This window comes from Pinus tabuliformis, chromosome 7 (assembly GCF_031772625.1).
Source record: "Pinus tabuliformis cultivar Carrire ecotype Pingquan chromosome 7, CPIR1, whole genome shotgun sequence".
NCBI classification, from domain to species: domain Eukaryota; kingdom Viridiplantae; phylum Streptophyta; class Pinopsida; order Pinales; family Pinaceae; genus Pinus; species Pinus tabuliformis.
In genome coordinates this window covers 692093382-692120553 of record NC_142293.1, presented here as the reverse complement: position 1 = coordinate 692120553, position 27172 = coordinate 692093382, and the positions used below count along the sequence as shown (strand labels likewise).

General features: G+C 38.0%; 1 protein-coding gene across 6 annotated transcripts in view; it reads right to left on the bottom strand.

Annotated features, from left to right (window-relative positions):
• The window catches only part of LOC149249380 (uncharacterized), a 257420-nt gene that overhangs the window by 169145 nt on the left and 61103 nt on the right, over nucleotides 1-27172 (bottom strand). For all 6 annotated transcript variants that reach the window (XM_089456227.1, XM_089456229.1, XM_089456228.1 and 3 more), the window contains 2 exons: nucleotides 1213-1303; nucleotides 1050-1119 (listed from right to left, as the gene is read on the bottom strand). In XM_089456227.1, the coding sequence (XP_089312353.1) occupies nucleotides 1050-1119; nucleotides 1213-1303 (161 nt within the window). The remainder of the gene's footprint in view (nucleotides 1-1049; nucleotides 1120-1212; nucleotides 1304-27172) is intronic.

The window sequence follows — 27172 nt, the reverse complement described above, 5'->3', positions numbered from 1 at the left end:
TCACCTATTCTAGACTCAACGGTTAGCACACTCATCAGCCAGACATGAGATCTATCCCTCAACATTGGAGAAGTCACATGTTCAACTCTCTTGATCCTCTCAGGGTTAGGCTAAATAATCAAGGTCATCAGTTTATGCCATTTACCATCCATGGATCATCGGAAACTGCTCATAGGGTTTTCCATAAGATATTATCCTTGGAAAAGAAAAACAGCTTGCCCTATTCTTATTTCATTGCTATTTTGGAGATTCAGGGTTTGTGGCATCTTAATGTACAAAGCTAATTCTCAAAATTATGATTACATTGCAGTGACTTGATTTTAGAACTATTACATCTTCATGCGGAAGCAGTGGAGGATGTGCTCGGATTTGTTTTGGCTTTGTCGGAAATGTCACACTAGAGAATCCTTCAAAATAAACCTTTTTTGTTAAAAGAACATTAAAGAGCATAAATAAAAATACAAAGGCTGAGTGCAAGGCTCTAAAAACCTAACTTCTTCCTAATAAATAGCCCATCCCCCATCCTAAAACACAAAAATCTAAGCTTCTCATAGCTCCATGCATTTCTGAATTTCTGAGAGAAATCTGGAGGCAAATATATTCAGAGATCTGAATTTTCTATTTCCAGTTCATATTTCTTTCATATTTATATTTTTAGATATATCGTTTCCCCATCTTTCGTTTCTGACTTCTCAAAGAAATCTGAATGGATTTATATCCAAATCTGTATCCATTTCCATGCAGCTTACATTCTAACCTATGTATTTGCTTCTGAGGAAAAAAGGGATATTATTAGTGGCCATCTACAATAGCATACATTTACTTTGGATTGACATGTCAAGCTTAAAAACATTTGGAGACACATAAAAGTGACTTTTTAACTACGTTTACATTCCCATAGAGATTGAAATTCTATTTTCCCACTCAGTGCATGACATGAATTCAGTTTACACCTTGAGAACTAGAATAAATCTGTAAAATGAGATGTACCTTTTGCTGGTAAAGATGCCAAATTGATGTTACTAAATGAAAAGAATGGAAGAGCTCACCGAAATAAGCTTCAGTTTCTTCGCTGTCTCTGACAAATTATTCCATAATTCTCTAAATGAATCAAGATGCCTACAATAAATACAAAAGTACAATCAATCATTTAAATGTTTAATAAGAAGGTCTACCCTACAAACAAGTGAAACTGAAACAGGTGAGTTATACCGTGCACTTGTGTGTATCTCTATGGAATCAACATCGCCTCTATCGAGAAGCTCAGTAATAGCAGCACTTGTTCGAATGTATGCATTTGCTCCTAACAGAAAACTTCAATAATATTTTAGTTCAAACAAGGTTTTGAACTCCAGATCATGAGAAAAAGAAACATTAAAACCGAACTAAGCGTAAATAAGTCAAAAATAGAAACAAACTCCACAAACGAATTCTTGAATATTTTAATTTAACACACTGCAAAGCAAAGACAAAATAGTATTTTGAAGAATGTTCTGATTTTCTGATTGAATGTTAACTTTCAATATAAATTACTCCATAACAGTGCAGTCTTTAAATGAGATATAAGATGAATATAAATGTAAAGATTGACCCATGCATTTATAGCTACTAGCATTGTAACTGTTAAATTATGAAAAAACAAATAGCCTTCAAAATTTAGTTTCAATAAAATTCATGAAGAGATCAAGATGATACATGTTAATTCCTCCCCTCCCCAATGTCAGCATGTAGGGATAGTAACTATTCATTCTTTTACCATCTACAACTTTCATTGTTTCCATTTACACTGCTGTCCTTTCAGATAACCTAAGGTCAATTAGTTATGTCAAAGCATCTATAATGTTTTGTTGTTTTAAATGATTGGATGACCAGTGAACAATTTTATAAACAGGTGCTTTAAACTTAGATAGATTCTTAAGTAAAACAAAAGGCTGTTCTTTAACTACACATGGTTAATTTGATTTTAATGGGATGGAGAAGTAGAGCATGGAGAGGTATAATTGATTTGATATTCAAACTGAATATTTAACCATTTATAAGAAGAAATTAAGAAAACAGTGCTTTCTTAATCAACAAAATATAATCAAACTATTACAGAGATCTGGTGTAATTTATATTTAAAGAGGAACTTACAATAACAAACAGTTCTGTAAATTATTCTCTTATTTAAAATCACAACTTCACAGAGGATTCAAAATGAGACTGAAACTCAGTTAAATTTTAAATCGGATAACTACAAAAGACTTAATTTATATGAAGAAAACATAATGAATAAACAAGATGAAATACAACTCACTGAGAAACAAACCATATGAGGTAAATCCAGAATCTTTTATTATTTCAAAAATGCTCCAACTTAGTACAAATCTGCTTGATAGCTTGTTCAAGGGTTCAACCCATGATAACTCAAAGGAGGAGTTATTTATACAAAATTTGCAAAAGATCTACAATCTGTTTTGGAATGGAATACCAAAATAGTACAAAATACAAAAATAGAACCATATAATAGGAACCGAATAACTGTTGAAGAGGTGGCTCTATCCTTTGGGAATCTATTGATGATCTGGCCTGAAAACACTGGTGAGTTGTCATGCTGTTAGAATGAGCAATTACTCAATTGTTTCACACAATTTATCCCATCTTTCTTCACTTGGGATTTCCACATTCACCATCTTTCTAAATGTTTCATCCACCTCTGTGTATCTCTCGAAATTAGGCTTGGTGAGAAATAAATGTTTAATTTCATGCAAGATGGTTAAATCAAACTCCAAAGCTTCCAGAAAAGCCCTCCCTATTATCTGTCCTTTAACTCCTGCAAATTTGGTTCTGTCTACTGCAATAGCATATAACTCCTTGCAATAATCATCTAATCTAATCAATTTATCATTCAAACCTACTAATCCTGGCAACCCTTTCTGATTTAAAACATTAAACTTTGAATGAAATCTTTTGACAGAAATATCCAGGGTTTGACATTTAGTTTCTAATTGATTGATCAAATTCCTTTTTTGTAATACCTTCTTAATCTCTAAGATGGTAGTTGTTCTGTCAGAGATGTTTATTTCTTCTAATTCTTCTATGCTCTTTGAGTTTAAAACCTTGATCATATATGTGGCTTTTGCTGGCTTGGTCTTCAAGGCTGCTTTCTGTTCTTCTATCACTGCTCTGCATCTAGTGATGAGTTCTTGCTGCTCAAAAATAATCTGTATGGATGGCCATACCTCTGTCATGGATTGGCTGATTTTTGTCCAAATATTTTCCTTGGCATGAGCCAAAGTGTCTGCCATCAGGGACTCACTCTCTAACTTCTTGATTTTAAGTTCCAATTTGTGAGTCTTCTGCATTTCTTGCAGATACAAAGTATCATTTTGTACTTTCTGCAACTCTAGATTTTGGAATTTCTGCAGTAATTTCTCGTTTTCCTGTCTTTGTATGGACAATTCCTGTGCTAATCTGGCTAGATCAACTGTTGTTGATGTAGACTCAATGGTTGTTGATGATGAACTAGGCTCTGTACCTGCAACTGCTATTGGGACTGTTGTGAGTGGAACCATGGCAAGTTGTGTTGCTTCCTTCTCTTTCAATAACTCTTCAATTTGCTCTTCCATTTTCTTCAACTGTATATTCTACTCAATGATAAGCTTGAGCATATCCTCCTTTTGTTGTTCACTCTCTGCCATATCCTTGGTCAGAGGATCTTCTATTGAAGGCAACTTTAACTGTTTCTTCAATGCAGCAATGTCTGCATCTTTCTTCTTAAGGAGTAGCTCTGCAGCTTTTACATCTTTGGGATCATATCCCACTTTAATTACAAAATCCTCTAATGATTTTATTCTATTGTCTTTGGCTAAAGAAGAAATATTTTCTAACTTAAGTTGGGACTGAACATTAGATAGGGCAGTCCTAAGTTTAGAAAGAGACATAGTTGTAGTTGTCATAGTAGAAAACAACATCTCACCAGTCTGTTTGTGCATATCCATCTGATCAATTGGATGGATTTGACTGGTATCAAATGAAAACACAGTCTTTTTGTAATCTGATGGTGATTTAGGAAATGGAATCTGGGCTTGTAAGAAAGCCATTTGCATTCTGCCTTTCTCACTATCAAAAGAAGAAAGAAGCCTATGTTGGGAGGTTGAAGTTTGTTTCCAGAACTAGTTGTACACATTGGACTTTAAAGTCTCATTTTTCTGTTTGATTTCTAGGAACCTTGAAAATATATTCTGATCATCCAAAGAGCTAGTTCTTGTGGACTGAATAATTTCTAGAGGCTCTCTAGAAGGTGAAGTTGTAGGAGGAGTAGTTGAAACACTGGTTGTGGGAGGAGTGGTTGAAGCACTAATCCCTACTGATGTAGACACTTCTGGATCTCCAAGATCAATGATCACTGGTGGAGTTTCTTCTGCTGATGTGACCAAGCTAACCTTAGGCTTCTTTTGTTGAAAAATAAATCCTTTCATAATATCTTCAGTAGATGAAGTTTCCTCTCTCAGCCTTTTCTGTTGCTTGCTCTGAGCAACTGGAGTCTGTTCAGTGGGGGTAGATACAACCTGCTCATCTGCCTCTTGAAGAGTCCCATCAACCCATTGTTCTTGATTCATAATTTTTTCTATTTCTGGCCTTGGAGTGTGATTATAAGGAGTCATTTTGAAATTAACTCTCAAAGCATAAATGATGCCAAAAGGATCATAGGACCAAGTGAAACTGGGCTGGAAATTCATCTTCCTTAATATGAAAATTCTATCATTGTAGCAACTAATTTATTTTTCCTACTTATTCCACAATAAGTTATTTATGAAATTACTTCAATAAACATTAAAATAAATACTGTTGCAAATATCACACCGTCATACAGAAACAAACATATGCACAACCATTAACACATTGACACAGATATTTTGGACAAGAGTCCCCGGAAAAACCCAGTGTGGGAAAACCGGTGTAGCAAGGGAGGATTTTATTATTCAGTAATTCTTCTGTACAACAAGGTGCCAAACTAGCTTACCCACAAAGAGAAATAATTCTCCAGCACTTCTCCCAATCCCAGCGTCAGCCCGGCTAACCTCTGCGTGGATCTCAAACCCTCTATGTCAACCCCTGCTTGATTCTGTCAACCCTGGGCCTCTCTACGTCACTCACGCAGACCCAGCTAGTGACTGCGCAGTCTTCTGCTACCTCTGCGTCTGCCTGAAAAGCCCTGTGTCTGCCTCTCCTGCCTCAGTGCTGATCTCCAGTGGCTAATCCCGCCTCTCTGCTCGGTACATGCTGCCTCTTGACTACTCACCAGATCACTGATTCAATTTCTCAGCTAACCTAGCTCCAGAAACTTAACTGACTCGTCTCCCTCAGTGTATTCTCCAAGTGACCCTCAAGCTTCCTCTTATACTTTTCTCATTGACAAATCAACGTCCGAGATTAAGTCCCCAATCAACGGCTAAGATTAGATCTGGCTTGATCCATGACTTTTGGACCATTCTAACATAGTTTTATATTAATACACATCAATATTTTATTTTCCCTAAGTTTATACTTAGGGACTCCATTAAAAATATTAATTATTTTAATATCTCCCAAACTGTTTAGAATCTGCCCAAACCCTTTCTGGGTATTGGATATCTCATGTGCCTTAGCCTCTCCACCAATTTTTGTGGCTAGAGCACATCCGATGCTACCCCAAATCAACACTCCCTCTTAGCGAGGACTATGCTCTAGTAATACTCCTCACTGAGTATCACCCTGATCATCCGGAATCGGTCCATGTGCTGATGCTAAGCCTCCTTGCCCAACATCATCTACACTTCTGCATCATGTACTACTACCCATGGCTCTACTACTACCACTGCTACATCTGTACGACAACTCCCTCTGCATCCGTGTTGTTGCTGGTCCTTTCTCCCAACACTGCATCCGCACTGCAACTCCCTCTGCATCCTTGCAGTTATCACTCCCATTTTTGCTACTGAAACGGGTTCTTTACCATCCCCATATTTTCCCTAAAGTAGTCAAATTTTGTCCTTCCAAGGGCCTTGGTGAGGATATTCGCCACATGTTCTCCTGTAGGAGTGTAACTCAACTATACAGCTCCTTGTTGGACACAGTCCCTGACAAAGTGACATCAGATATCAATATGCTTCGACCTATCATGAAACACTGGATTCTCAGAGAGCTTGATGCAACTTTGATTATCACACATGATCCTGGTCGCCTCCATATTCCTTCTAAATAGGTTCACAATAAGTTTTCTAAGCCATATGACCTCACACGAAGTTGTGCTTGCCGCCATATATTCTACCTTAGATGAGCTCAAAGCCACGAACTTCTGTTTCCTACTGCACTAGGAGGTCATTCCTGATCCAATGTTGAAACAGTACCCAGAGGTACTTTTCCGATCCACTGAACTTCCTGCCCAATCTGCATCAGTAAATCCACTCAATCTGATATCCTTACTCTTGGTGTACAAGAGTCCATAATCGACTATTCCCTGTAAATATCTGAGAACATGTTTGGCTGCTGCCCAGTGCGCCCTCTTCGATTCCACCATGAACTGACTGAGGGTGTTGACAGAGTAGCAAATGTCTGGCCTGGTATTGACCAAATACATCAGGGACCCTATGAGCTGCCTGTATAGGGTGGGATCGACATCCTTGTCTTCTGATGCATCAATCTTCTTCCAGTTGGTGATCATTGGCGTAGCCATAGTTCTACAGTCCTCCATCCAGAATCTTTTCAGGATTTATATAGCATACCTCCCTTGCCCAAGGAAGATTTCTCCCTTCTACTGCCAAACTTCCAACCCTAGGAAGTAGTGCATTCGTCCCAAATCCTTCATATTGAATTCTGTGGCTAGATTCTTCTTGCAATCCCCAATGAGTCTGGATGATCCTGTCAGAAAGAGATCATCCACATACAATACTAAGATTAGCAGCTCGTTCTCTACAACCAGATAGTAGAGATTCGGATCCACGTCACTCTTGACAAACCCCATTTTTTGCAAGTAGCCATCTATTTGACCATACCATGCTCTCGGTGCCTGTTTCAGCCCATACAAGGCTTTCTTCAATCTGCATACATGAGACTTCTTCTCATGAGTTTCAAAGCCCTCTGGTTGTTCAATGTATACCTCCTCTTCTATTACCCCATTCAGAAATGTCGTTTTGACATCCATCTGATGGATCTCCCATCCCATCTGGGCTGCAAGAGATATCACGGTCCTAATAGATGTATACTTGGCTACTGGGGCGAAGGTCTCCTCATAGTCAATCCCTTCCTTTTGAGCATACCCCTTAGCCACAAACCTGGCCTTGTATTTCTCAACACTGTCGTCTGCAGCGTATTTGATCTTGTAGATCCATCTTGAACCTACCACTGATCTGTCTTGAGGTCTTGGCACCACCTCCCAAACATCATTTACCATTATGGAGTTGTATTCCTCTACCATCGCATCTAGCCAAACCTGATGTTGAGCTGCCTCCTTGAAATTGGCAAGCTCTCCATCTTGAGCTACTAATGCTTGATATATATCTGGTTGTTTTCGCTCCCTCCTATTGTTTCTTGGCGCACTGATGAAGTCCTCTACATCGTGCAGAATCTGACGAAGTTCCCTGCTAGTTCTTCCTCTGCAAGCAGGTGCTTTTGTTTGCTCCTCCTCCTCATCTTGAGAATTTTTCTGTCCTGAGGAAGAATTCTTTACTTCTTGTTGAAGGCTCGAAAATCGTTGCCTCAACAAGGGGGATAACCACCCGGTCCGGATCTTGTGACAGCCCCTTTTTCGTTTGGAATAGTGGCTCCGACTAGGGATGATGGGACCAATTTCCCAATCTATTTTTATGATCGTGCTAACGGGATGATGTTTTGAGATTTTAGAGTAATACTTATCCTCAAACTAATCTAATTTAACTAATAATCATGTGTAGTTTGTCCTGATCAAAAATATTTATCTAACATGATATATGCGATCTAAAATGATGTCTGAAAGCAATTGATGATAAATATCATTCAATTACGATAAGAAGTGAATCCGTTTAACAATGATCGTTTCGTATAAAAAGTTAGTCGAAATTATATGAGAGATATATCGCATAAAAATCATTCATGTATTTAGGATAAACTACAAATTATCATCATATAATAGTGCAATAATGGCAATCAAAATTCAAACTTTCATACATAAATAACTTGAAGATAATTTATTGCTTGACACATAAGTAAAAAGAATTAAGAGATAAAAGTACCATTTATAATACGTTCTACTCATGTGCTCCAGCAATATTGATCTACTTTCAAATCATCCAACATCATCTAAGAGTACAGAAGTGCAATTTCAGTAGAAGATGTCAAATTCAAGTAGAAAATAAATCTTGTTCCATTAATTTCACCAAAACTTCCTCAAAGGGACAAAAGTGCATGTTCTGAAGAATGTTTCTGATAAAATTTCTGGACCCCTCTCTAAATGCATGAGAGGGGTTTAAATACTAACTTATGAAACTAAAAATAGATTATTACAAAAAAATTTGAGGAGGTTTAAACGACCTGCCTCAATTTAAGCAAAATAAAACAAAAATAGAGATGTGCATAATGACTAATCCTGCATTCGATCTTTCAGATCGCAAATATCTAGCATGGTCTTGAGGAGTGTAGGTTGGCCGACTTCGGCTTTCAGTTGTCCTGTAAACACGGCATTGATGAGCGTTGGCACCATTTTCTCGGTAGAAACAATTAGGCATCTCAGGGTCATCCATTGGTTGTGCGGTTTTACCAAATATTCCCAATATGCCTCCCAATTTAACCTGGTCACTTGCCTAATTGCTTCTGCTCTTTCTTCTGCTGCCTGTTTCCACCGTAATTCAAATAATTTTGCATTTGGAAAGAAACCAGGGGTGGTCTCTGCCACAAGATTAGCACTATGCAAATTTTCATTTACACTTTCAATGATGTTGTTTGTTGTCGCTGCCGCATCCTCTGTTGCCTATTCTGCCTCTTTGAGCCGAGAATCCCAACTTGCAAATAAGATCTCCTTATGTGATTCATCCAGTTTGGGCATGTCGGCTCTTCTCCCATTTTCAGAATTTTGCCAAGTTATGAAATCTGAAACCTTTTTAAGAATTTCATCATATTCAAGTCGCATTTCCACAACTTGGCTTGTTAATTTGTCGCTTGTTTCGCAGTGAGAGTTCCATTGCGAGATTTTTTGGCATAGCAATTATTTTTGGTGTGTGAGCTGGGAGTTGAGGCCGAGTGCTTTGGTGACAAACTGATCAATCTTTGGGTCATCCTTATGCAGATCTGTTATGCTCTGTATCTGTGCCTCCTTACCTGCCAAGCTGCTTTGATGTTCTATTTGCATTTGTTGGAACTCCTGTTGTAGCTTAGCCAATTGTATTTCTTCTTGTTGGTTGGTTTTGGCTTGCTATAACTGTTGTTCAAGTGACAAAATTTTGTCTTCTTTTTCTTTAAGCAACAGTTGTACCTCTGTTGCTTTGTCAATGGTTGTCGTAGCGTATGCACCTGCGAACTGCGAGAGCCTGGTGAGGTTGGCCGATGGGTCGGTGGATGAGTCTTTCCAGAGGACATCCATTGGCTCATTGTCTGGAGTGGTAGCAGTTGTGGATTCCAATTTTCTTTTCTTTTTCTGTCTCTTAACAACGGCCTTGCGCTGTGGGCTGTAAAATACATAAAGAGGGGGAATCTCTTCTATTCTCAAAACAATCTCAGAGGTGGGGGTAAAAGGAATGTTTCTATTTCTTGAGTATTCACAGTGCCCCCTGTTATAATTTCCAGAGTTGTTTCATGATGTGTTATTCGCATCTCCGATGCTTGTTCCTCTGTGTTGGCTTTTTTGTTGAAATTATCCCACTCCTCTTCCAAATTAATTACCCGAGGCTTTATTAGCTGTATAGAGGGAGTATGGGTTTCAGTCTACTTGATGATCAAAGTGGGCTCCCTTATTGGTTCAATTAACAATTGGTCCAATGGGACCTTTGATAATCTCTTTTCTCTGTAGCTATAAAATGCTTCAAGACCCTCTTGATAAAAAAGTATTTGTGCCATATGCTTCACTTCTTTGAAGGTATTCTTCTATAAGAAAACATCATCAAATGGGTCCTCATTTGCTGAATATTTTTATTTTGACCATAGTGGTAAAATTCTTGACAATACTGAATGGGTCCCATTGTCTTTCGGGGAACTTAGGTAATCGTAGAGACAACATATTATCTACTTCCTTGAACACATGTCCAAGGTCATGTAATGTGAACACTCCACATGACACCGGAAATTGAGGCCAAATGGCCTTCTTTGACTCCTTCAATGTTTTGCTCATCCCTCCTTCACTGCATGTCTGATAGGCTATCTCTCTAGCCATTAATTTATCTGGGACATAGAAAGGGAGAACATGGGGAGAGGCGATGCTGCCAAATACTCCGATATATGTAAATGTCTCTTCCTTAAACTATCGAACAACTGGGAGGATGTCCACCTTGGCTTCTTGGGAAAATCTAAGGGTATCTCGGTTATAAATTCGTTTATGGATAAGAAGCATAACCCCGTGACAAATCTTGAAAAAATGTGGTTCAAAATTGGATTCCCACATGTCTTTGTGGTGGATGTGAATAGGAAGTGGATCTTGAATAGTCCACTTCCATCCCATAAGAGGGAATTTAGAACCAAAACAAATAGCGTCCATTACATAAGCACTCATGAAAAACGGAGGGTAAACCCTCGAAGCAATACTTCTTTTCCTTCTATACTCTATAATTGCTTTAGCTAAATTATCAGACAGGATTTGTGCCCAATCTATTATTGTTGCATTAACGGCTGCATCTATTAAGGGCAACCATTCTGAGGAGAATTTGTTACTGTCAGGTTTTCCAAATAGTCTACATAGCATAGCTGCAACAAAACAGAAAGGGGAACAAACAGATGCGTGGTGTACATACCGTTTTTGTCTTTCTTGATTCTTTCATCATTATTTGACCAATTCTTTGTGCAATCCACCGGGTCCACATTTTCTTTGACGAATTTCTCAATAAATTGCCTGTTGTAGGTAACCGTTGTCTCAAGAATCCTTGGTTGTTCTTCGTCCAGTAACTGATACATAGCCTCCCTTGTAGACGTCCCTGCTTCCTTATTACATGTAGTATCCGTGAACAGAGGAGTCATTTCTAACTTCTCATAGGCCACTGCTTTCCCTTTCTTCACCATTGCTTTCGGCGTCTTGTTCTACGGCTTTTTCCTGAAGTTTCAAGAGGAGCAGTTTATCGAATAAAAATGATACTGAACGTACGAATGAATCAATGAAGAAAACCAGTAAAGGTGATAAAGGTGTTTTATTTAAAATCATGTAAGAAGATATCAAAACATGCTAAATGACCTTTCACACACAAATGCAATTAATTCTTCAGAAATGCCCACTAATGATCTGTTAGCTTTTAACTTGAATTTCCAAAATATTCACATCGTAAATCGGGAAACAATCTCCTAGGGTGGTGAGCCTTTAAACTGCGATAATAACGATTTTGCGATTTGCAAAGCAATATCGCAGATTGCTATATCACATAATTCATTTTCGTTTAACTTACCACTTTTTGAGTTTGTGCGAAATGCGAGATGCGAGAAACAAACATCATCACTTGTCGGGCTTCTTTTTAACGAATAATGGACCTTCGCATGTGTTGGTGGAAAGATTAAGAGGTGGGTCCAGGTTGAGATCGCATTTCGCAATATCGGCATATAATAGGTTGAGGCTTGTGTTGTATGACTGAAATGCGATGCGAGAAGGCTATTATACCATCGCAATTTCGCAAATCACAATCCTTCGGGGTAGCCTCTTAAGAGAAGTCTTTTATAAACAGCAATGTTGTGATGCGAGACTTTAGCTTTTTAAAGAAGCTTTAAGGACTTTCTAACATTATGACCGTTTTTCGAATATAGATTTGCTTTTTTGATTGTTTCATCGTAGATCGTGGTGGGTTAGAAAGGTATCGTTTGTGATGCATTTCATGCTAAATATGAAAAAGTAGCATTTTAATGGTTTTATAGGTTTTGTTTGATATCTTGATTTATTCTATAAAAAAAAAATACCTACATGCTAGGATTGATTTTTTTGGTATATATATTTTGAAAGGGTCCCCATTTATTAAAGTAATATTTTACTACTAACGTTAATAAATGGGGGGGTTGTTGACAAGCACAACAATTGGCGATTCACTTGGAAGAACTAGTTATCTCTGAGAGTTTTTTGAAATTTCTAAAACTTCTAAAATAAAGATAGTTTTGAAAATAAAACTAAATTGCATGGAATACAAGGTAAGTAGTACTGCTCGTTTATCAATAAACAACATCTGCTCTAACTATCTTTCTTTTGATTGCCCTTTTCTCACAGGTAGTCATTTTACCTACATCAGTCATTACTTGGTTATAAAGATAAAAGCAAAAGAATCTCATTAGATTAGTTTTGGTATACTCATTTGTCGTAGGTAGAGCCTCTGCTGCCAGCAAGCATTCATAGCCTCGACAAGGTTACCTGTTACCCAGTAATGATTCAGTATCCCACTTAAGTAAGAATGCAATTTTAAAGATAAATTCTTCTGTATACTTGATGCTTTCTTTATTTTATTGAAGTAATTCATTCTTCTTTTATTTCTTAAAGGACAATGTCTTGGTTTGGTGGCCAAAATTGACAATGCCATTCACTTGATTTGTAACTGAACTAAACAAGTTGGCTCTTGATGAGACCCCTTGTCTTTTGATTGATTAATCTCAAGCCATTACCCTGTTTTGATATTCAATATTGGTAATGTCAGTTAGTTATAATCTTATGATCATGGTAAGCTGGCTCTTGATGAGACCTCTTATCCTTTAAGTTTAAAGTATATCTTTTAATTACACTCTAAAATTGAAAGCTACTCAAGTGGGGGGAACCATTGGCTCCTTAAGAGTTTCTGGACGACAATTGTAGAGTTTAAAGATGCTTTTCCGCAAAGAAACTCTGTTTTATTAGTGATACTTTTCCTAACTGATGTAAAGAAAATTTCTTTCTGAAGCTAAGTTTTATCAAAGATCGGATAATTTAGCAGAAAAACAGGCAGTTTTGGAGCTGTAGCACTCAACTATTTATTTCATGAATGAAGATTAATTTTCATAACCATTTCTACTTATACAAGCGAAAAACAAAATTAAAAAGAGAAACTATCCTTCAGTAAAACCAAACATAAATGTTTTCAACTTGTATTATTATTTCAAAAGAAAATTAACTAAAGAGTATATTATACAGTGATCAGAAGAGATCATCTTCTATGGAAAATATTTCTTTAGGACCTGCCCATTAACAAGTAGAGGTTCTCTCTTACTTGCTAAATCTTGTAACAGAAAAGTTGATGGGCCTATTAGCTCGACAATCTGGAATGGGCCAAGCCACATTCGTTGGAACTTAGTATGCTTGCCTTTCTCTTCGTGGGCTTTATCCCATTTTAACACTAAGTCTCCAAGTTGGAAATTTTTTGAAGATACAGAATTTGAATCAAAGGACGCTTTGACTAACTGTTGATGATGTGCATGGGTAATTCTAGCCTTTTCTCGTTCCTCTTCAAGTTTAAGGATTTGTAATTGTCTAAGTTGCATAGACGAGGAAGGAGTTTCTTCAATGAATTGAACTAAGGCAAATGAGGGAATAGCTATGTTTGTTGGTAAGACAACTTCTTTCCCATAAACCAGATTAAAAGGAGAAGTGCCGATGGAGGTTTTCTGAGTTATTCGATTTACCCATAGAGAAAACACTAAAGATTTATGCCAGTTCTTTTGACTTTGATCAACAGTTCATTTAATAATCCTGATAAGGTTCTTATTTGTGGATTCGGCTAACCCATTTCCTTGTGGATAATAATTAGCAGAATATTTAAGTTTAAAGCCTCTTTTAAGAGCAAACTCTGTCATAGCATTGCCTGAAAAGTAAGATGCATTATCAAACATTAAGGCAAAAGGTAAACCAAACCTAGTGATGATAAATTGATCTATAAATTCAATAATGTTCTCAGAGTTGGCTACCTTGAGTGGAATTGCTTCTACCCATTTGGTGAAGTAATCAGTGGTTGTAAGGATATATTTATGTTACTTAGAAGAATGAGGAACGATCTCACCTATTATGTCCAATCCCCACTATTCAAATGGCTGATCAATGTTGACTGGTTGTAACGGTAATGCTGGTTTCTTCTGTCTTCCGGCAACTGTCTGACATATCTTACATTTCCTTACATAACTGTGTGCATCTTTGAATAGGGTTGGCCAGTAATAGCCTGCACGTAGGATTTTATGTGTTGTAGCATCTCCTGCAAAGTGTCCACCAACCGGTCCATCGTGAAGTTCCTGCAATACTTTCTTTGCTTCAGATTTCTTGAGACATCTAAGCAAAACAAAATCATAATTCATTCTAAACAGCACATTGTTGACAATTTGATATTGTTTAGCTTTCAACCTCAAGGCTCTTTTCTTTGTGTAATTCAAATGTGGAGGTGCATATCCATTTTTTAAATAGAATATTATATCAGCATATGTTGATTCAGTGTCGTTAAGGCTTACCTCATAGATTTGTACCTCGTCACCTGAATGCTGTGATTCTGACATATTCGATGCTCCTGCCAACGTCTTGCAAAAACCTTGACCTTTCACAATGTTTGTTGGTTTGATTTCAATGTCATATTCTTGCAGAGTCGTAACTCAATTTGCTCGTTTTTCACCCACATCCCTTTGTACTAGAAGATTTCTTACTGCTAGGAATGGTACTATCACCTTGGTGTGGGTTTTGAGAAGAAAAGGTTTGAAGTGTTTTATTGATTTGAAAACAACGTAAGCTTGTTTTTCAACATCTAAGTAATTCAATTTAGCTCCCTGTAAATTTGAGCTAAAGAAAGAAATCGGGGCTTCGGCTTTGTCTTGATTTGCTTGTGTCAATATGGTTGCGTATGATTTCTCAGAAGCGAAAGTGTACAAAGTGAAATGATTGGAAAAATTCGACGTTGCTAAAGACGGGGCGTTTATGATTGCTTGTTTTATCAAGTTAAAAGCTTCATGTTCCAAATGACCCCATTTAAATAGAGAATTTTTCTTTATCATGGCTTGAAGGGGTAATACAATTCTTGAGAAGTCAGGGACAAATCGTTTGACAAAATTTATTTGACCAAGGAAAGATTGCATCGATTTTTGTTATGGGGTAAAGGTATTTCAGAAATTTCTTTAATCATGTCTGGGTCAATATGAATTTGGACACAATAAATCCAAGGAGTTTTCCTTCACTTAACGCGAAAAAAGACTTTTTGGGGTTAAGGGAAATCCCATACTTTTGACAACGTTCAAAGATTTTTTTTAGATCTCTCAAATGATTACTACGTTTTTTGGAATATACAATTATATCATCTAAGTAGATTACCACTGACCTGTTTACTAAACCCTTGAAGGCAATGTCCATGGCTCTTTGGAAAGTGGCACCAGCATTAATTAGTCTGAACGACATCTTTTGATAGGCATAAGTGCCCCATTTTGTTCTGAATGTAGTTTTCAGTTGATCATCTGGATGGACTAAGATTTGATTGTAACCTGAGAAACCATCTAGAAAGGACATTAGTTCTGAGCCTGCAACTAATTGCAATATCTGTTCCATAGGAGGCAACAGAAAATTGTCCTTTTGGCAAGCTTTATTGAGATTGCAAAAGTCTATACAAATCCGAATATCACCGTTTTTCTTTCTGACTAGGACGAGATTGGAGACCCACCTGGAATGCCTGACAGGAAAAATAATTTTGGCTTTTAGTAGTTTATTTAACTCAGATTTAATCTAGCTTTCTAAATTAGGATGAATTTTCCTCAATTTCTGCTAAACATGTTTTTCATCAGAGGTCATAGGAATAGTATGTTGAATAATAGAAGTGTCATAGGTTTTAAGATCGTCGTAATTCCAAGCAAAGACATTCTTATATTGTTTCAACAGACATATAAAAGTTAATTTTTCTTCTGATGTGAGTCCGAGACATAGATTGATATTTTGTGGTTTCGAGTCAATTCCAAGATTGATCAATTCATACCTCAGAGTTGAACTCTGAAGTTTTGAATTAGTAGATCGTTTGAATCTATCTTTGAGGTCGTATAAATCTTCCAATTTAACTACAAATTTTGGTATAGCGTTTTTGTTGGTTTCTTGCTTCAGTTGGTTGTCATGTTGGTCTTCATCAACTATCTGGTCATCATAAGAGCCTTCTGAAGTGAGGAAGCTTACGATATCGGGATCGTTGTTAAAGACTCTCCAGTTGGTGATATTATCAGGAATAGACGGCCTAAAAATTAATTCAATGGAGAATCAATCTGGGCTGTAATCTTCTGGTGGAATAAGCTTGGAAGCTACATTAGCTAGGAGATCAACGCTAGCATTTTGGAGTCTTGGGATAGAGGAAATATTAAATGTTGTAAAATGTGAGGTCAAGTCTTGGACTAACGATTGATAGTGTTTCAAATGTCCTGACAGACAGTGTATAGTATTTCTTACTTGTCTAACAACAATTTCGGAATCTCCAAACACTTGGAGGTATTTGATATTAAGACCAATTTCTTTGTACAAACCTTGAACCAACGCTTCATATTCAGCAATGTTGTTTGTGCAATCAAATTCAAGTCTACATGCTAGCATAGTCTTTTCCCCTTCTGGGCTAACTAATATGCATCCTGCCCCTGCTCCATCATTGGATCTAGATCCATCAAAAAATAATTTCCAAAATAAAGATTTATGTACAGGTTTATCTACAAAATTCACACATTTAGAGGTGTCTGTTTGGGAATAATTTTCGATTTGAGATACAACAAAGTTTTCTAAGAAAGGTGAAGTATGAGCATTGAAATTCCCTAGGAATGACTCAACATAATAGTTTCCGATTATATTATTGCTATATGCTACCGGCTCATTTTCTCCTTCTAGTTTTGTCACTATATATTTTTGATGTTTCTCTCGATCAACCCTTATCTGATTTGGCTTGCCGTTATAGGGAAGCCACATGTGAGACCAGTCGGTTGCGAAGTAACCATGGAGCTTTTCTAACCAGTCCCTACTGAGGATTAAGCCATAGAATTCAGGAATATCAGCTACAAGTATATCAATGACTTGACAAACTTTTGGGTTTGATGAAAGTCTAATGGTTACTTGATTAAGTTCTCCGACAACTTCGACTTGAGACCGATCTAATTGTACTATTCATACTACAGATTTTTGAGGCTGGATGTTTAACTTAGCGCAGACTGTTCTAGGCAAAATGTTAGATGAAGCACCAGAATCAACTAAACAGTTGTGCAAGTTTTTATTAAAGACTTCAAAAGTAAGGAGAAATGGCGGAGTATGAGATTTAGATCTTCCGCCAATTAGAGCGATGTCGGTTGGATCAATTTTGTTTGCAGAAATACTAGGGGGTCTTCCCATTTCCTGAGCGGCCTGTGATATTACTGCGGCAGGAAGCAGGGTAGTGGGAACTGCTTTGAGTTCTTTCAAAAGTAGCTTCTGCTGATGTTTTAATTTACTAAGCTCATGAAAGGTGATGTTTGCCCTAGTTTTCTTCATATCCTCAATAATATTGTATTCCATTTCATCGGGAATTATCAGAGTTTTGGATGAAGGTGAAGAATCTGATTGGGTAGGGTTTGTTTGAGTAGATTTCGGTGAAGATTTCTTACCTACGACTTTATCTCTGGGAGGTGGCATTGAAGTTTTCTGTTTTGAACTTGATTGAGGTGGATCAAGCTGATTTCTGCTTCTAGTGGCAACAGGTAGTGCTTCCTGATCTTCTTCATTTGGAAGGATAAAATCCCACATTCCTTGTAATTCCACTATTTCTTCATCATCCGTTTGTTCTTCACTTGAGGCTTCTTCCTCATCTCCATCCGATTCAACGTTCGATATAGCATTTGGAGGTTTAGGATCGGTTGGGGCATTCCTTTTATATGGTCTAAAAGGTTTCTTGGAAGAAGATTCTGCTACTTGTTTTTATGTCAACCATTTCGTTAGACATGGTCTTGAGGACTTTTTGTAACCCTTCCAGATCAAAAGGATCATTTGGTGGTTTTTTCCTAGAATCGTCTCTAAAGGTTACTTTCTTGGATTTTCTTTCCTCTAATGCGTTTTTCTTTTCTACGGCCAAGATACGTTTTTCAACAGCTATTGCTTCTTTCATATTTTTTGCTAACATTGGTTTGGCAGCTCTATCAACGAAGATGGTTGTGTTTGAAGGTAGAGCAGAAATGTACCATTCATTTTGGACCTCATCGCTAGGCTTGGACACCGTAGGTATTTTATTCAATAACTTATTGAAACGAGAGTTGAAGTCCTTAATGGGTTCTTTTGGTTCGGCTTTCAAATTGGAGAGGTCATTTATCAAAGTTGTTGTAGACCTATCATCTCCAAATTTAGTTAAAAATTGCTCTTGAAAAGCATCCCAGCTATTAATAGAGCCTGATGGTAACGAAAAGTACCATGATCCTACTGCTCCTTGTAGAGTATATGGGAATAATCTTACAACTGCGTCTTCTTCTGCTACTCCATTCAAATTAATGGACAACATGAAATTATTTATATGTTCTTCAGCTAACAGGCCATTATCAGGGTTAAATTTAGGTAACCATTTTTCTGGATGTGCTGGCAATTGGGACAAAGGTCCAACCATTCTAACAGCTCCTGGGTTGGTCCATGGCCTTGGTTGATTCTGTGCCATTGTTGGGATATTAGTAGAAGAGGGTGAAGCAGTGGTTGAAGGTGATTGGGTAGAGGATGGTGCAGCTCCTGTACCTGTGTGAATCACGATCTGGAGTTGGGAAGCGGGTGTGTGACCTTGCAATGATATGGATGGAATGGACGATGATGATGAAAGAACCTCGTTGTGAGATTTTGATGGTGTCTTCTTAGCCCTTTTACGACTTGGTAGAGGGAATTCAAATGGTGGGATTCCAAGTTTTTCACTTTGTGCTCTAGTTAGCGGTTGCGATGGGGTATATTGAGAAGTGACACTGCCTTGGGATAACTCAGATTCTTCTTGAGATATTGAAATCCCCTGCAATTTGTGGATCAAAGATTGTACTTCAGGGGGTTCAGAAGAAGAACTATCTGGCTTGTTTAGGATTTCAGCAATGGGCTCTGTATTTTTCTTTTCAACTTCTCGCTTGGGAATAGGAGATTTGGAATGTGAACGAGAAGTTGGAGGTGATGGTGAGGGAGTTTTACTCTTAGAATGACGTGTAGATTTAAATTTACTTGACATTCATAGTCATGGCCCTCCTTATAGCGCCAAATATGTTGAAAGGCTCAAAAATCTTTGCCTCAACAAGGGGGATAACCACCCGGTCCGGACCTTGGGACAGCTCCTTTTCCATTTGGAATAGTGGCTCTGACTGGGGATGATGGGACCAGTTTCCCAATCTATTTTTATGCTCGTGCTAATGGGATGATGTTTTGAGATTTTGGAGTAATACTTATCCTTAAACTAATCTAATTTAACTAATAATCATGTGCAGTTTGTCCTAATCAAAAATATTTATCTAACTGTAACTATCTCGGGAGTAACATGATATATGCGATCTAAAATGATGTCTGAAAGCAATTGATAATAAAGATCATTCAATTACGATAAGAAGTGAATCCGTTTAACAATGATCGTTTCGTATAAAAAGTTAGCCGAAATTATATGAGAGATATATCGCATAAAAATCATTCATGTATTTAGCATAAACTATAAATCATCATCATACAATAGTGCAATAATGGCAATCAAAAATTCAAACTTTCATACATAAATAACTTGAAGATAATTTATTGCTTGACGCATAAGTAAAAAGAATTAAGAGATAAAAGTACCATTTATAATACATTCTACTCATGTGCTCCAGCAATATTGATCTACTTTCAAATCATCCAACATCATCTAAGAGTACAGAAGTGCAATTTCAGTAGAAGATGTCAAATTCAAGTAGAAAATAAATCATGTTCCATTAATTTCACCAGAACTTCCTCAAAGGGACAAAAGTGCATGTTCTAAAGAATGTTTCTGATAAAATTTATGGACCTCTCTCTAAATGCATGAGAGGGGTTTAAATACTAACTTATGAAACTAAAAATAGATTATTACAAAAAAAGTTGAGGAGGTTTAAACAACCTGCCTCAATTTAAGCAAAATAAAACAAAAATAGAAATGTGCATAATGACTAATCCTGCATTTGATCTTTCAGATCGCAAATATCTAGCATGGTCTTGAGGAGTGTAGGTTGGCCGACTTCGGCTTTCAGTTGTCCTATAAACACGACATTGATGAGCGCTGGCACCATTTTCTCAGTAGAAACAATTAGGCATTTCAGGGTCATCCACTGGCTATGCGGTTTTACCAGATATTGCCAATATGCCTCCCAGTTTAACCTAGTCACTTGCCTAATTGCTTCTGCTCTTTCTTCTGCTGCCTGTTTCCACTGTAATTCAAGTTGTTTTGCATTTGGAAGGAAACCAGGGGTGGTCTCTGCCACAAGATTAGCACTATGCAAATTTTCATTTACACTTTCAATGACATTGTTTGTCGCCACTGCCACATCCTCTGTTGCATGTTCTGCCTCTTTGAGCCGAGAATCCCAACTTGCAAATAAGATCTCCTTATGTGATTCATCTAGTTTGGGCATGTCGGCTCTTCTCCCATTTTCAGAATTTTGCCAAGTTATGAAATCTGAAACCTTTTTAAGAATTTCATCATATTCAAGTCGCATTTCCACAACTTGGCTTGTTAATTTGTCGCTTGTTTCGCAGTGAGAGTTCCACTGCGAGATTTTTTGGCATAGCAATTCTTTTTGGTGTGTGAGCTAGGAGTTGAGGCTGAGTGCTTCGGTGACAAACTGATCAATCTTTGGGTCGTCCTTATGCAGATCTATTATGCTCTGTATCTGTGCCTCCTTACCTGCCAAGCTGCTTTGATGTTCTATTTGCATTTATTGGAACTCCTGTTGTAGCTTAGCCAATTGTATTTCTGCTTGTTGGTTGGTTTTGGCTTGCTGTAACTGTTGTTCAAGTGACAAAATTTTGTCTTCTTTTTCTTTAAGCAATAGTTGTACCTCTGTTGCTTTGTCAATGGTTGCCATAGCGTATGCACCTGCGAACTGCGAGCCCTAGTGAGGTTGGCCGATGGGTTGGTGGATGAGTCTTTCCAGAGGACATCCATCGACTCATTGTCTGGAGTGGTAGCAGTTGTGGATTCCAATTTTCTTTTCTTTCTCTGTCTCTTAACAACGGCCTTGTGTTGTGGGCTGTAAAATACATCAAGAGGGGGAATTTATTCTATTCTCAAAACAATCTCAGAGGCTTTAGAAGCTTTGTCATACCATTAGAGTTGATTATCTTTCCTGGTTTCCCTGCAATACCCCTTAATTCAACTTCCTTTCCTTCCGTAGAAAATTTGATGAAAAGTTCTTGAAAATTAAAAGCTATTGTACCCAAGGATTGTAGCCATTGGACTCCTAGTACAACATCAACACCTCCCATTGGAATGGAAAGCATTGGGCTAGTCAATACATATTCTCCCATGGATAGCTTGATATTATGGACTTTCCAGAGCAATTTATTGTTCCTCCATTTGCAATCATCACTTGACACTCTAGTGTTGGATATAGGAAGCAATTCAATTCTTTTGTCCTTACAATGAATAAAATTGTGGGTGCTTCCTGAATCAATCAACACTATTACCTTTTTCTTCTTGATTTGTCCTTCTATCTTGATGGTTTGAGGAGTGGTAATTCCCGCCAATGCATTACAAGATATGGTCGGATTTATTTGTTCTTCATCTAGGCTTTGTTCCTAGAGTATATCCTCTTCTTTTGACCTTTCTTGCTCATTTTCTTCTTCCTCTTCACAATCTATGTAGAATAATTTCTTCTCAGCACACTTATGACCTTTAGTGTATTTGCTATCACAACTATAACAAAGCCCTTTTGCTCTTTTTTCTTTCAATTGTTGTGGTGTCAACCTTATAGGTTGTGGAAGACTAGGGGCAACAACACTTCCGTCTTTATAGTTGTGAGTGGTATGCTTCCTAGTTGCCATAATTTTGCTTTCCATTTTTCTTGCTAACCTGAATGCCTTCTCTAATGAATCAGGTTCCCAAAGGCGAACATCATGTTGGATTATCCTTTAAAGACCCTATGAACACATCAATCCTATGCTCCTTTGGAATATCTTTTACCCTTATGTTCAATTTTTGGAACTCCTCAATGTGCTCCATTATTGAACCCTTTTGTTTGAGACTTATCAATTGGCTAAAAAAAGTGTTGCTTTTTGTATCCTCATAATGTGCTATCAATTCTTCCGTAAAAATTGCACAAGTGATAAATTGTTTACGAGAGCAAAGCCACTGATACCATACAAATTGATTTGGTTCCAAATATAAAGTTGTCATACGTACCTTTTGTGTGTTTTGCACATTATTGAGATCGAAGAATTGCTCCATCTGTAATATCCATGTGGCAGGATCCTTGCCATCAAACTTCCTCATATTGATTTTTGGAATATGGTGAGTCTTCGATCCAACATTAGAGTCTATGGAATCATGATTAACATTTCTTTTGTTCTCATCATGAGTTTCCTTTAGTACCCTTTCACCCTTAGTGACCATTTCTTGTAGCAACTTATTCATATTTATCTTCAATTCTTCCATCTTATCATCGATGCCATCAATTTTAGCTTCTACGCCTTTCTTTAAACAATCCATCTTAGCTTCTACACATTTCTTTAAACCACCCATCTTAGCTTCTACATCTTTCCTTAAACCATCCATCTTAGATTCTGTTGCTTTTTGTGCAAGTGACACTTGTTGCACTTGTTCTTGTAATTTTGATATATCATATAGCATTTCTTCTTCTTTTTCATGAGTCATGCTAGAGCTTTCAGGTTCCTTACTAGGTGTTTGCATTTTCTTTCCTCGGGGCATCAGTTACCGATAATAATGCTCTATTATGCTCTTTGAATTCCTTCAAAATAAATTTTCAAACCAAGCTTAAGCAAAAATTTAAGAAAATCTACACACATTTTTTCATTTTGTAGGAGCTCGATATTGCCTCTAATGTATCTCTGTACTTTCCAATCATCTAGTTCTGAATTTGTGACCTGCAGTAACCCTTTGTGTCCTCTTTACAATGCCACAAGTCTGACCCAAATTGGATTCTCCAAGGAAGAGTTATGCGAAATTTCCCACAGTGACTTGATTATAGACTAGTTCAGTAGAGCAAACTTGTACGACGTGCCACGAGTCACTGTTTCGACCTTTGGATCTGAAAAATGCATACAAGAAACTACAGTCCGTCCTCTTTCTTTACCTTCTTACGAAATTTCAATCCGATCCCCAGAGAGAAAGTTATGACGATTTTCCCCAGGTCACCTGTTTGGAATGTAATTCAGGAGTCTGCAAAAAGACCAACTTCCTCAGATCATATCTCCGCAAATATAGCGCAAAAATCTTTGAAATTCGGACCCGAGGTTCAGCACGATTCTTCTCAAATGGGTTTTTTTTGCAACTTCTGAAACGTCGCAGAAAAAAAAGTTATAGCGAAAATGCCACGATGACCTGTTTGGAGCAGTGAAACCCTAGAATCCAAAGCTCTGAAACCAAATGTTATGAAACCAGCTCAAGAAAAGATAGAAAAGATAGATCAACGCCTTAGAATTCAGCCTCTTCGAGGGGGCAACCTCCTTTACATTACATAAATGAACAATTCTTGGATGATTCAAATGATAAAACCTCCTTTCTATATATAGGAGTCTAAGGAGTCACAATATAATCCAGCCGACCTAACAATAATAATATAAAGCCACAAAAATAACAATAGAGGGATTCTATGGGGCACAGTAATAACAATATGGGGGCAATAGGGGCACAACAATATTAATAAGGGGTATAACTACAATAGTAATGGGGTAATCACTAGTATTATAGGGACCCAACAGGCTGAGTGGGAGAAGGCTAGACGCATGTCTATTGGGCAGCAATAGGAGGCAATGAAACTTTTTTTTGCTTGGCTATAGGTGATAGCAAGTCACTGTGGTAGGCCGCAAGCCTAACCAACCTAAAACAAGGGCTGTGTAGGGAGGTTTTGGGGCAGATTTGTGCCCAAAACAACAACTGAGAAGCAAAGGACCCTTCCTTGATGATGCCGCAGTGATTGGGTGTAGTTTCGGTGATTGGTTAAGGGCTAGTGCAGCAAGCTACAAAGCCCTAACGAATCACAATCTTAACAACAACATAACAACAGACTTGGAGCAACATAGCATGATGTACAGTGCAACATAGTGCACATAGGAGCAGTAATGAGTACATGATGTACAGTGCAGCATAGTGCACATAGAGAAATGGGACAGCATGGTAAAGATGGACATACAGCAGCAACAAGAATGTATTGCAACAGCAAGAAGGTATTACAGCAGCAAGATGATGAGGTATTGCAACATGCATTTGGAGTGCAGCATAGTGCAATGAAGAACTCAGCATAGTGCAGCAGTACAGTGATGGGTACTGTAGTATACCTAGGGGGGATAGTATGGGGCACAGAGGGAGGTACCCAAGGAAATAATGTAATAATGGGATGGGTCATAGTAATAAATAAAGTGGTTAACCCACATCATGTAAGGGACCACAAGTAGTTAGCAATAATGTGATAAGCACATGGTATTAGATATATGGTATTGAGAGAACCATGGTATTGTTTCTCTGATAACACTTGTAATAATAATGACCTGAAAATATATAAAACGATGCCAATATACCCAATAACTGTAAATAAACACAAAATATAGAAATTTTTCTTTATTGATCAAAACCCTTAAGGTAGGGCAACACCATACAATCACTCCTTAAGGAAGGAGAACACTCCACAAGCCATATGCTTGTCAATACAATATTCCTTGACATCCATCAATGGGGAGTCTCTAACCTCTATATAGGATTCATACATACAATACCATGGGTCATTACCATGGTTCTCTCAATACCATATATCTAATACCATGGGCTTATCACATTATTGCTAACTACTTGTGGTCCCTTACATGATGTGGGTTAACCACTTTATTTATTACTATGGCTCATCCCATTATTACATTATTCCCTTAGGTGCCTCTCTCTGTACCCCATACTATCCCCCCTAGGTATACTACAGGTACGGTCATGATTAGTGAAGCATGATGAGATGCAACATAGTGATGATGGGTGCAACACAGTGAGGTACAGCATGATGATGAGGTGCAGCACAATGATAAGTGCAGCATGGTGATGGAGTCACCTTGGAGAATCAGTTGAAGCAACATGTCTTCAACTGAGTTGAGCCACCTAATGTATCATCTTAGATAAGTCAAAGTGTTGACTTCTATTGTATATGTACTATCTCTCTCTCTCTCTGCTGAACTATTGAAGAACATATAAGAAGAATTGATCAAGGGTTTCCCCACATTGGGGTTTGTCCTTGGCTAGCACCACATCTTGTGTCCTCTTGTCTTGGCTTGTCTTCTGCGATTTATGTTTATGTTTATGTTCTATCTGCAATTTACTATTATGTTGATGTGATTGCTAATCTGGAAAAGATATTGAGCTAACTGTGAAAATTGAAATAAATTGCTCTAAGCATAGAACATACCCTAGAATTCAAGCTTTCGGATCATGCTTCTCATCTTTGTCCTTCTTCCTGAGAGGACATTGTGTTGCGTAGTGACCAAGTTCACCACACCTGAAGCTTTTAATCTTCGAGATGTTGAAGTTTCTAAGTTTGCCAGTTAAAAACCCTCCATGCACTTTACTGATTTATTCCTACCTACTTGTTCTGTTAATTAACAAGTTATTTACCATGTAAATATTGAAAATAAATACAAATGCATGCTCAACATATTACAAATCATTAACTGAAGGAAACAAAGACAAGCACACAAATGACAGCGTTATTTTTGGACTAATGTCCCTGGAAAAACCCAATGCAGGAAAACTGGTACAACGATCTGAGGGTTTTATTATTAAACAGCTCTTTTCTGAGTACACTGGGTGCCAAACTGGCTAACCCGACAAAGATAAAAAATCTGACAGCAGTACATCTCTTCAGAAGCAGGTATTCGGAAAGCCTACTCCACGAAATCCCTCTCCAGCACAATTTGAAGCCCAGCATCAGCCTGAAACCCTCTGCATCAGCCTACTAAGGCTCTGCACAGCCTCTCTGGCTCTCTGCGTCACCCCTGCAGCCTCTGTGTGGATGACGCAGGCCCTTCTGGCTCTACACAGTCTCTGCTGCCTCTGCGTGGCTCCCTCTGGCTCTATGTCTACCTCTCTCAGCTTCTGCACTGATCTCTTAGCACTGTCGCTGCCTCTCTGCCTCGTACTCACTACCCTTCGCTGCAACTGATCACTGATTATATCTCTCTTAGCAAACCCCGCTCTAGAGAATAGAATGATTGATCACTATGGTGTATTCTCCAAGTGACCCTCAAGCCTCCTCTTATACTTTTCTCGTTGACATATCAACGGCCGAGATTAAGTCCCTAATCGACGGCTAAGATTAGATTTGGCTTGATCCATGTCTTTTAGACCATTCTAACACAGTTTTATATTAATTCACATTAATATTTTAATTTCCCTAAGTTTAGACTTAGGGACTCCATTAAAAATATTAATTATTTTAATATTTCTCAAGTTGTTTAGAATCTGCCCAAACCCTTTCTAGATAGTGGAGATCTCATGTGCCCTAACCTCTCCACCAAATTTCGTGGCTAGAGCACATACGATGCTACCCCAAATCAACACGAGACGTTCTTCTTCTTCCTCCACTGCCCCTTGGATGCGAGGGTTGCATTCTCTTCCTCCTCCTTGGGCTTCAACCCACTGCTGCTGCTTCCGTCAAATTTATACTTGACCAAGTCTCTCCTCAGCTCCTCTTGCTTAAGAGCTACCCACATTCCTTCCCATTTCGGCAAGTTCTCCCTGCCCGATATGCTCTGGACAAATACCTGCCACTCTTCTGAAACTGAGTTGAGGGCTAGTCTTACCATCTCGGAACACTGAGGTGTAGACCCCACAGCTGCTAGCTCATCTCGGGTCTCCTGAAGCTTTGCAAGGAACGAATCAATGCGTTCCCCCTTCTACATCTGCGTGGACCT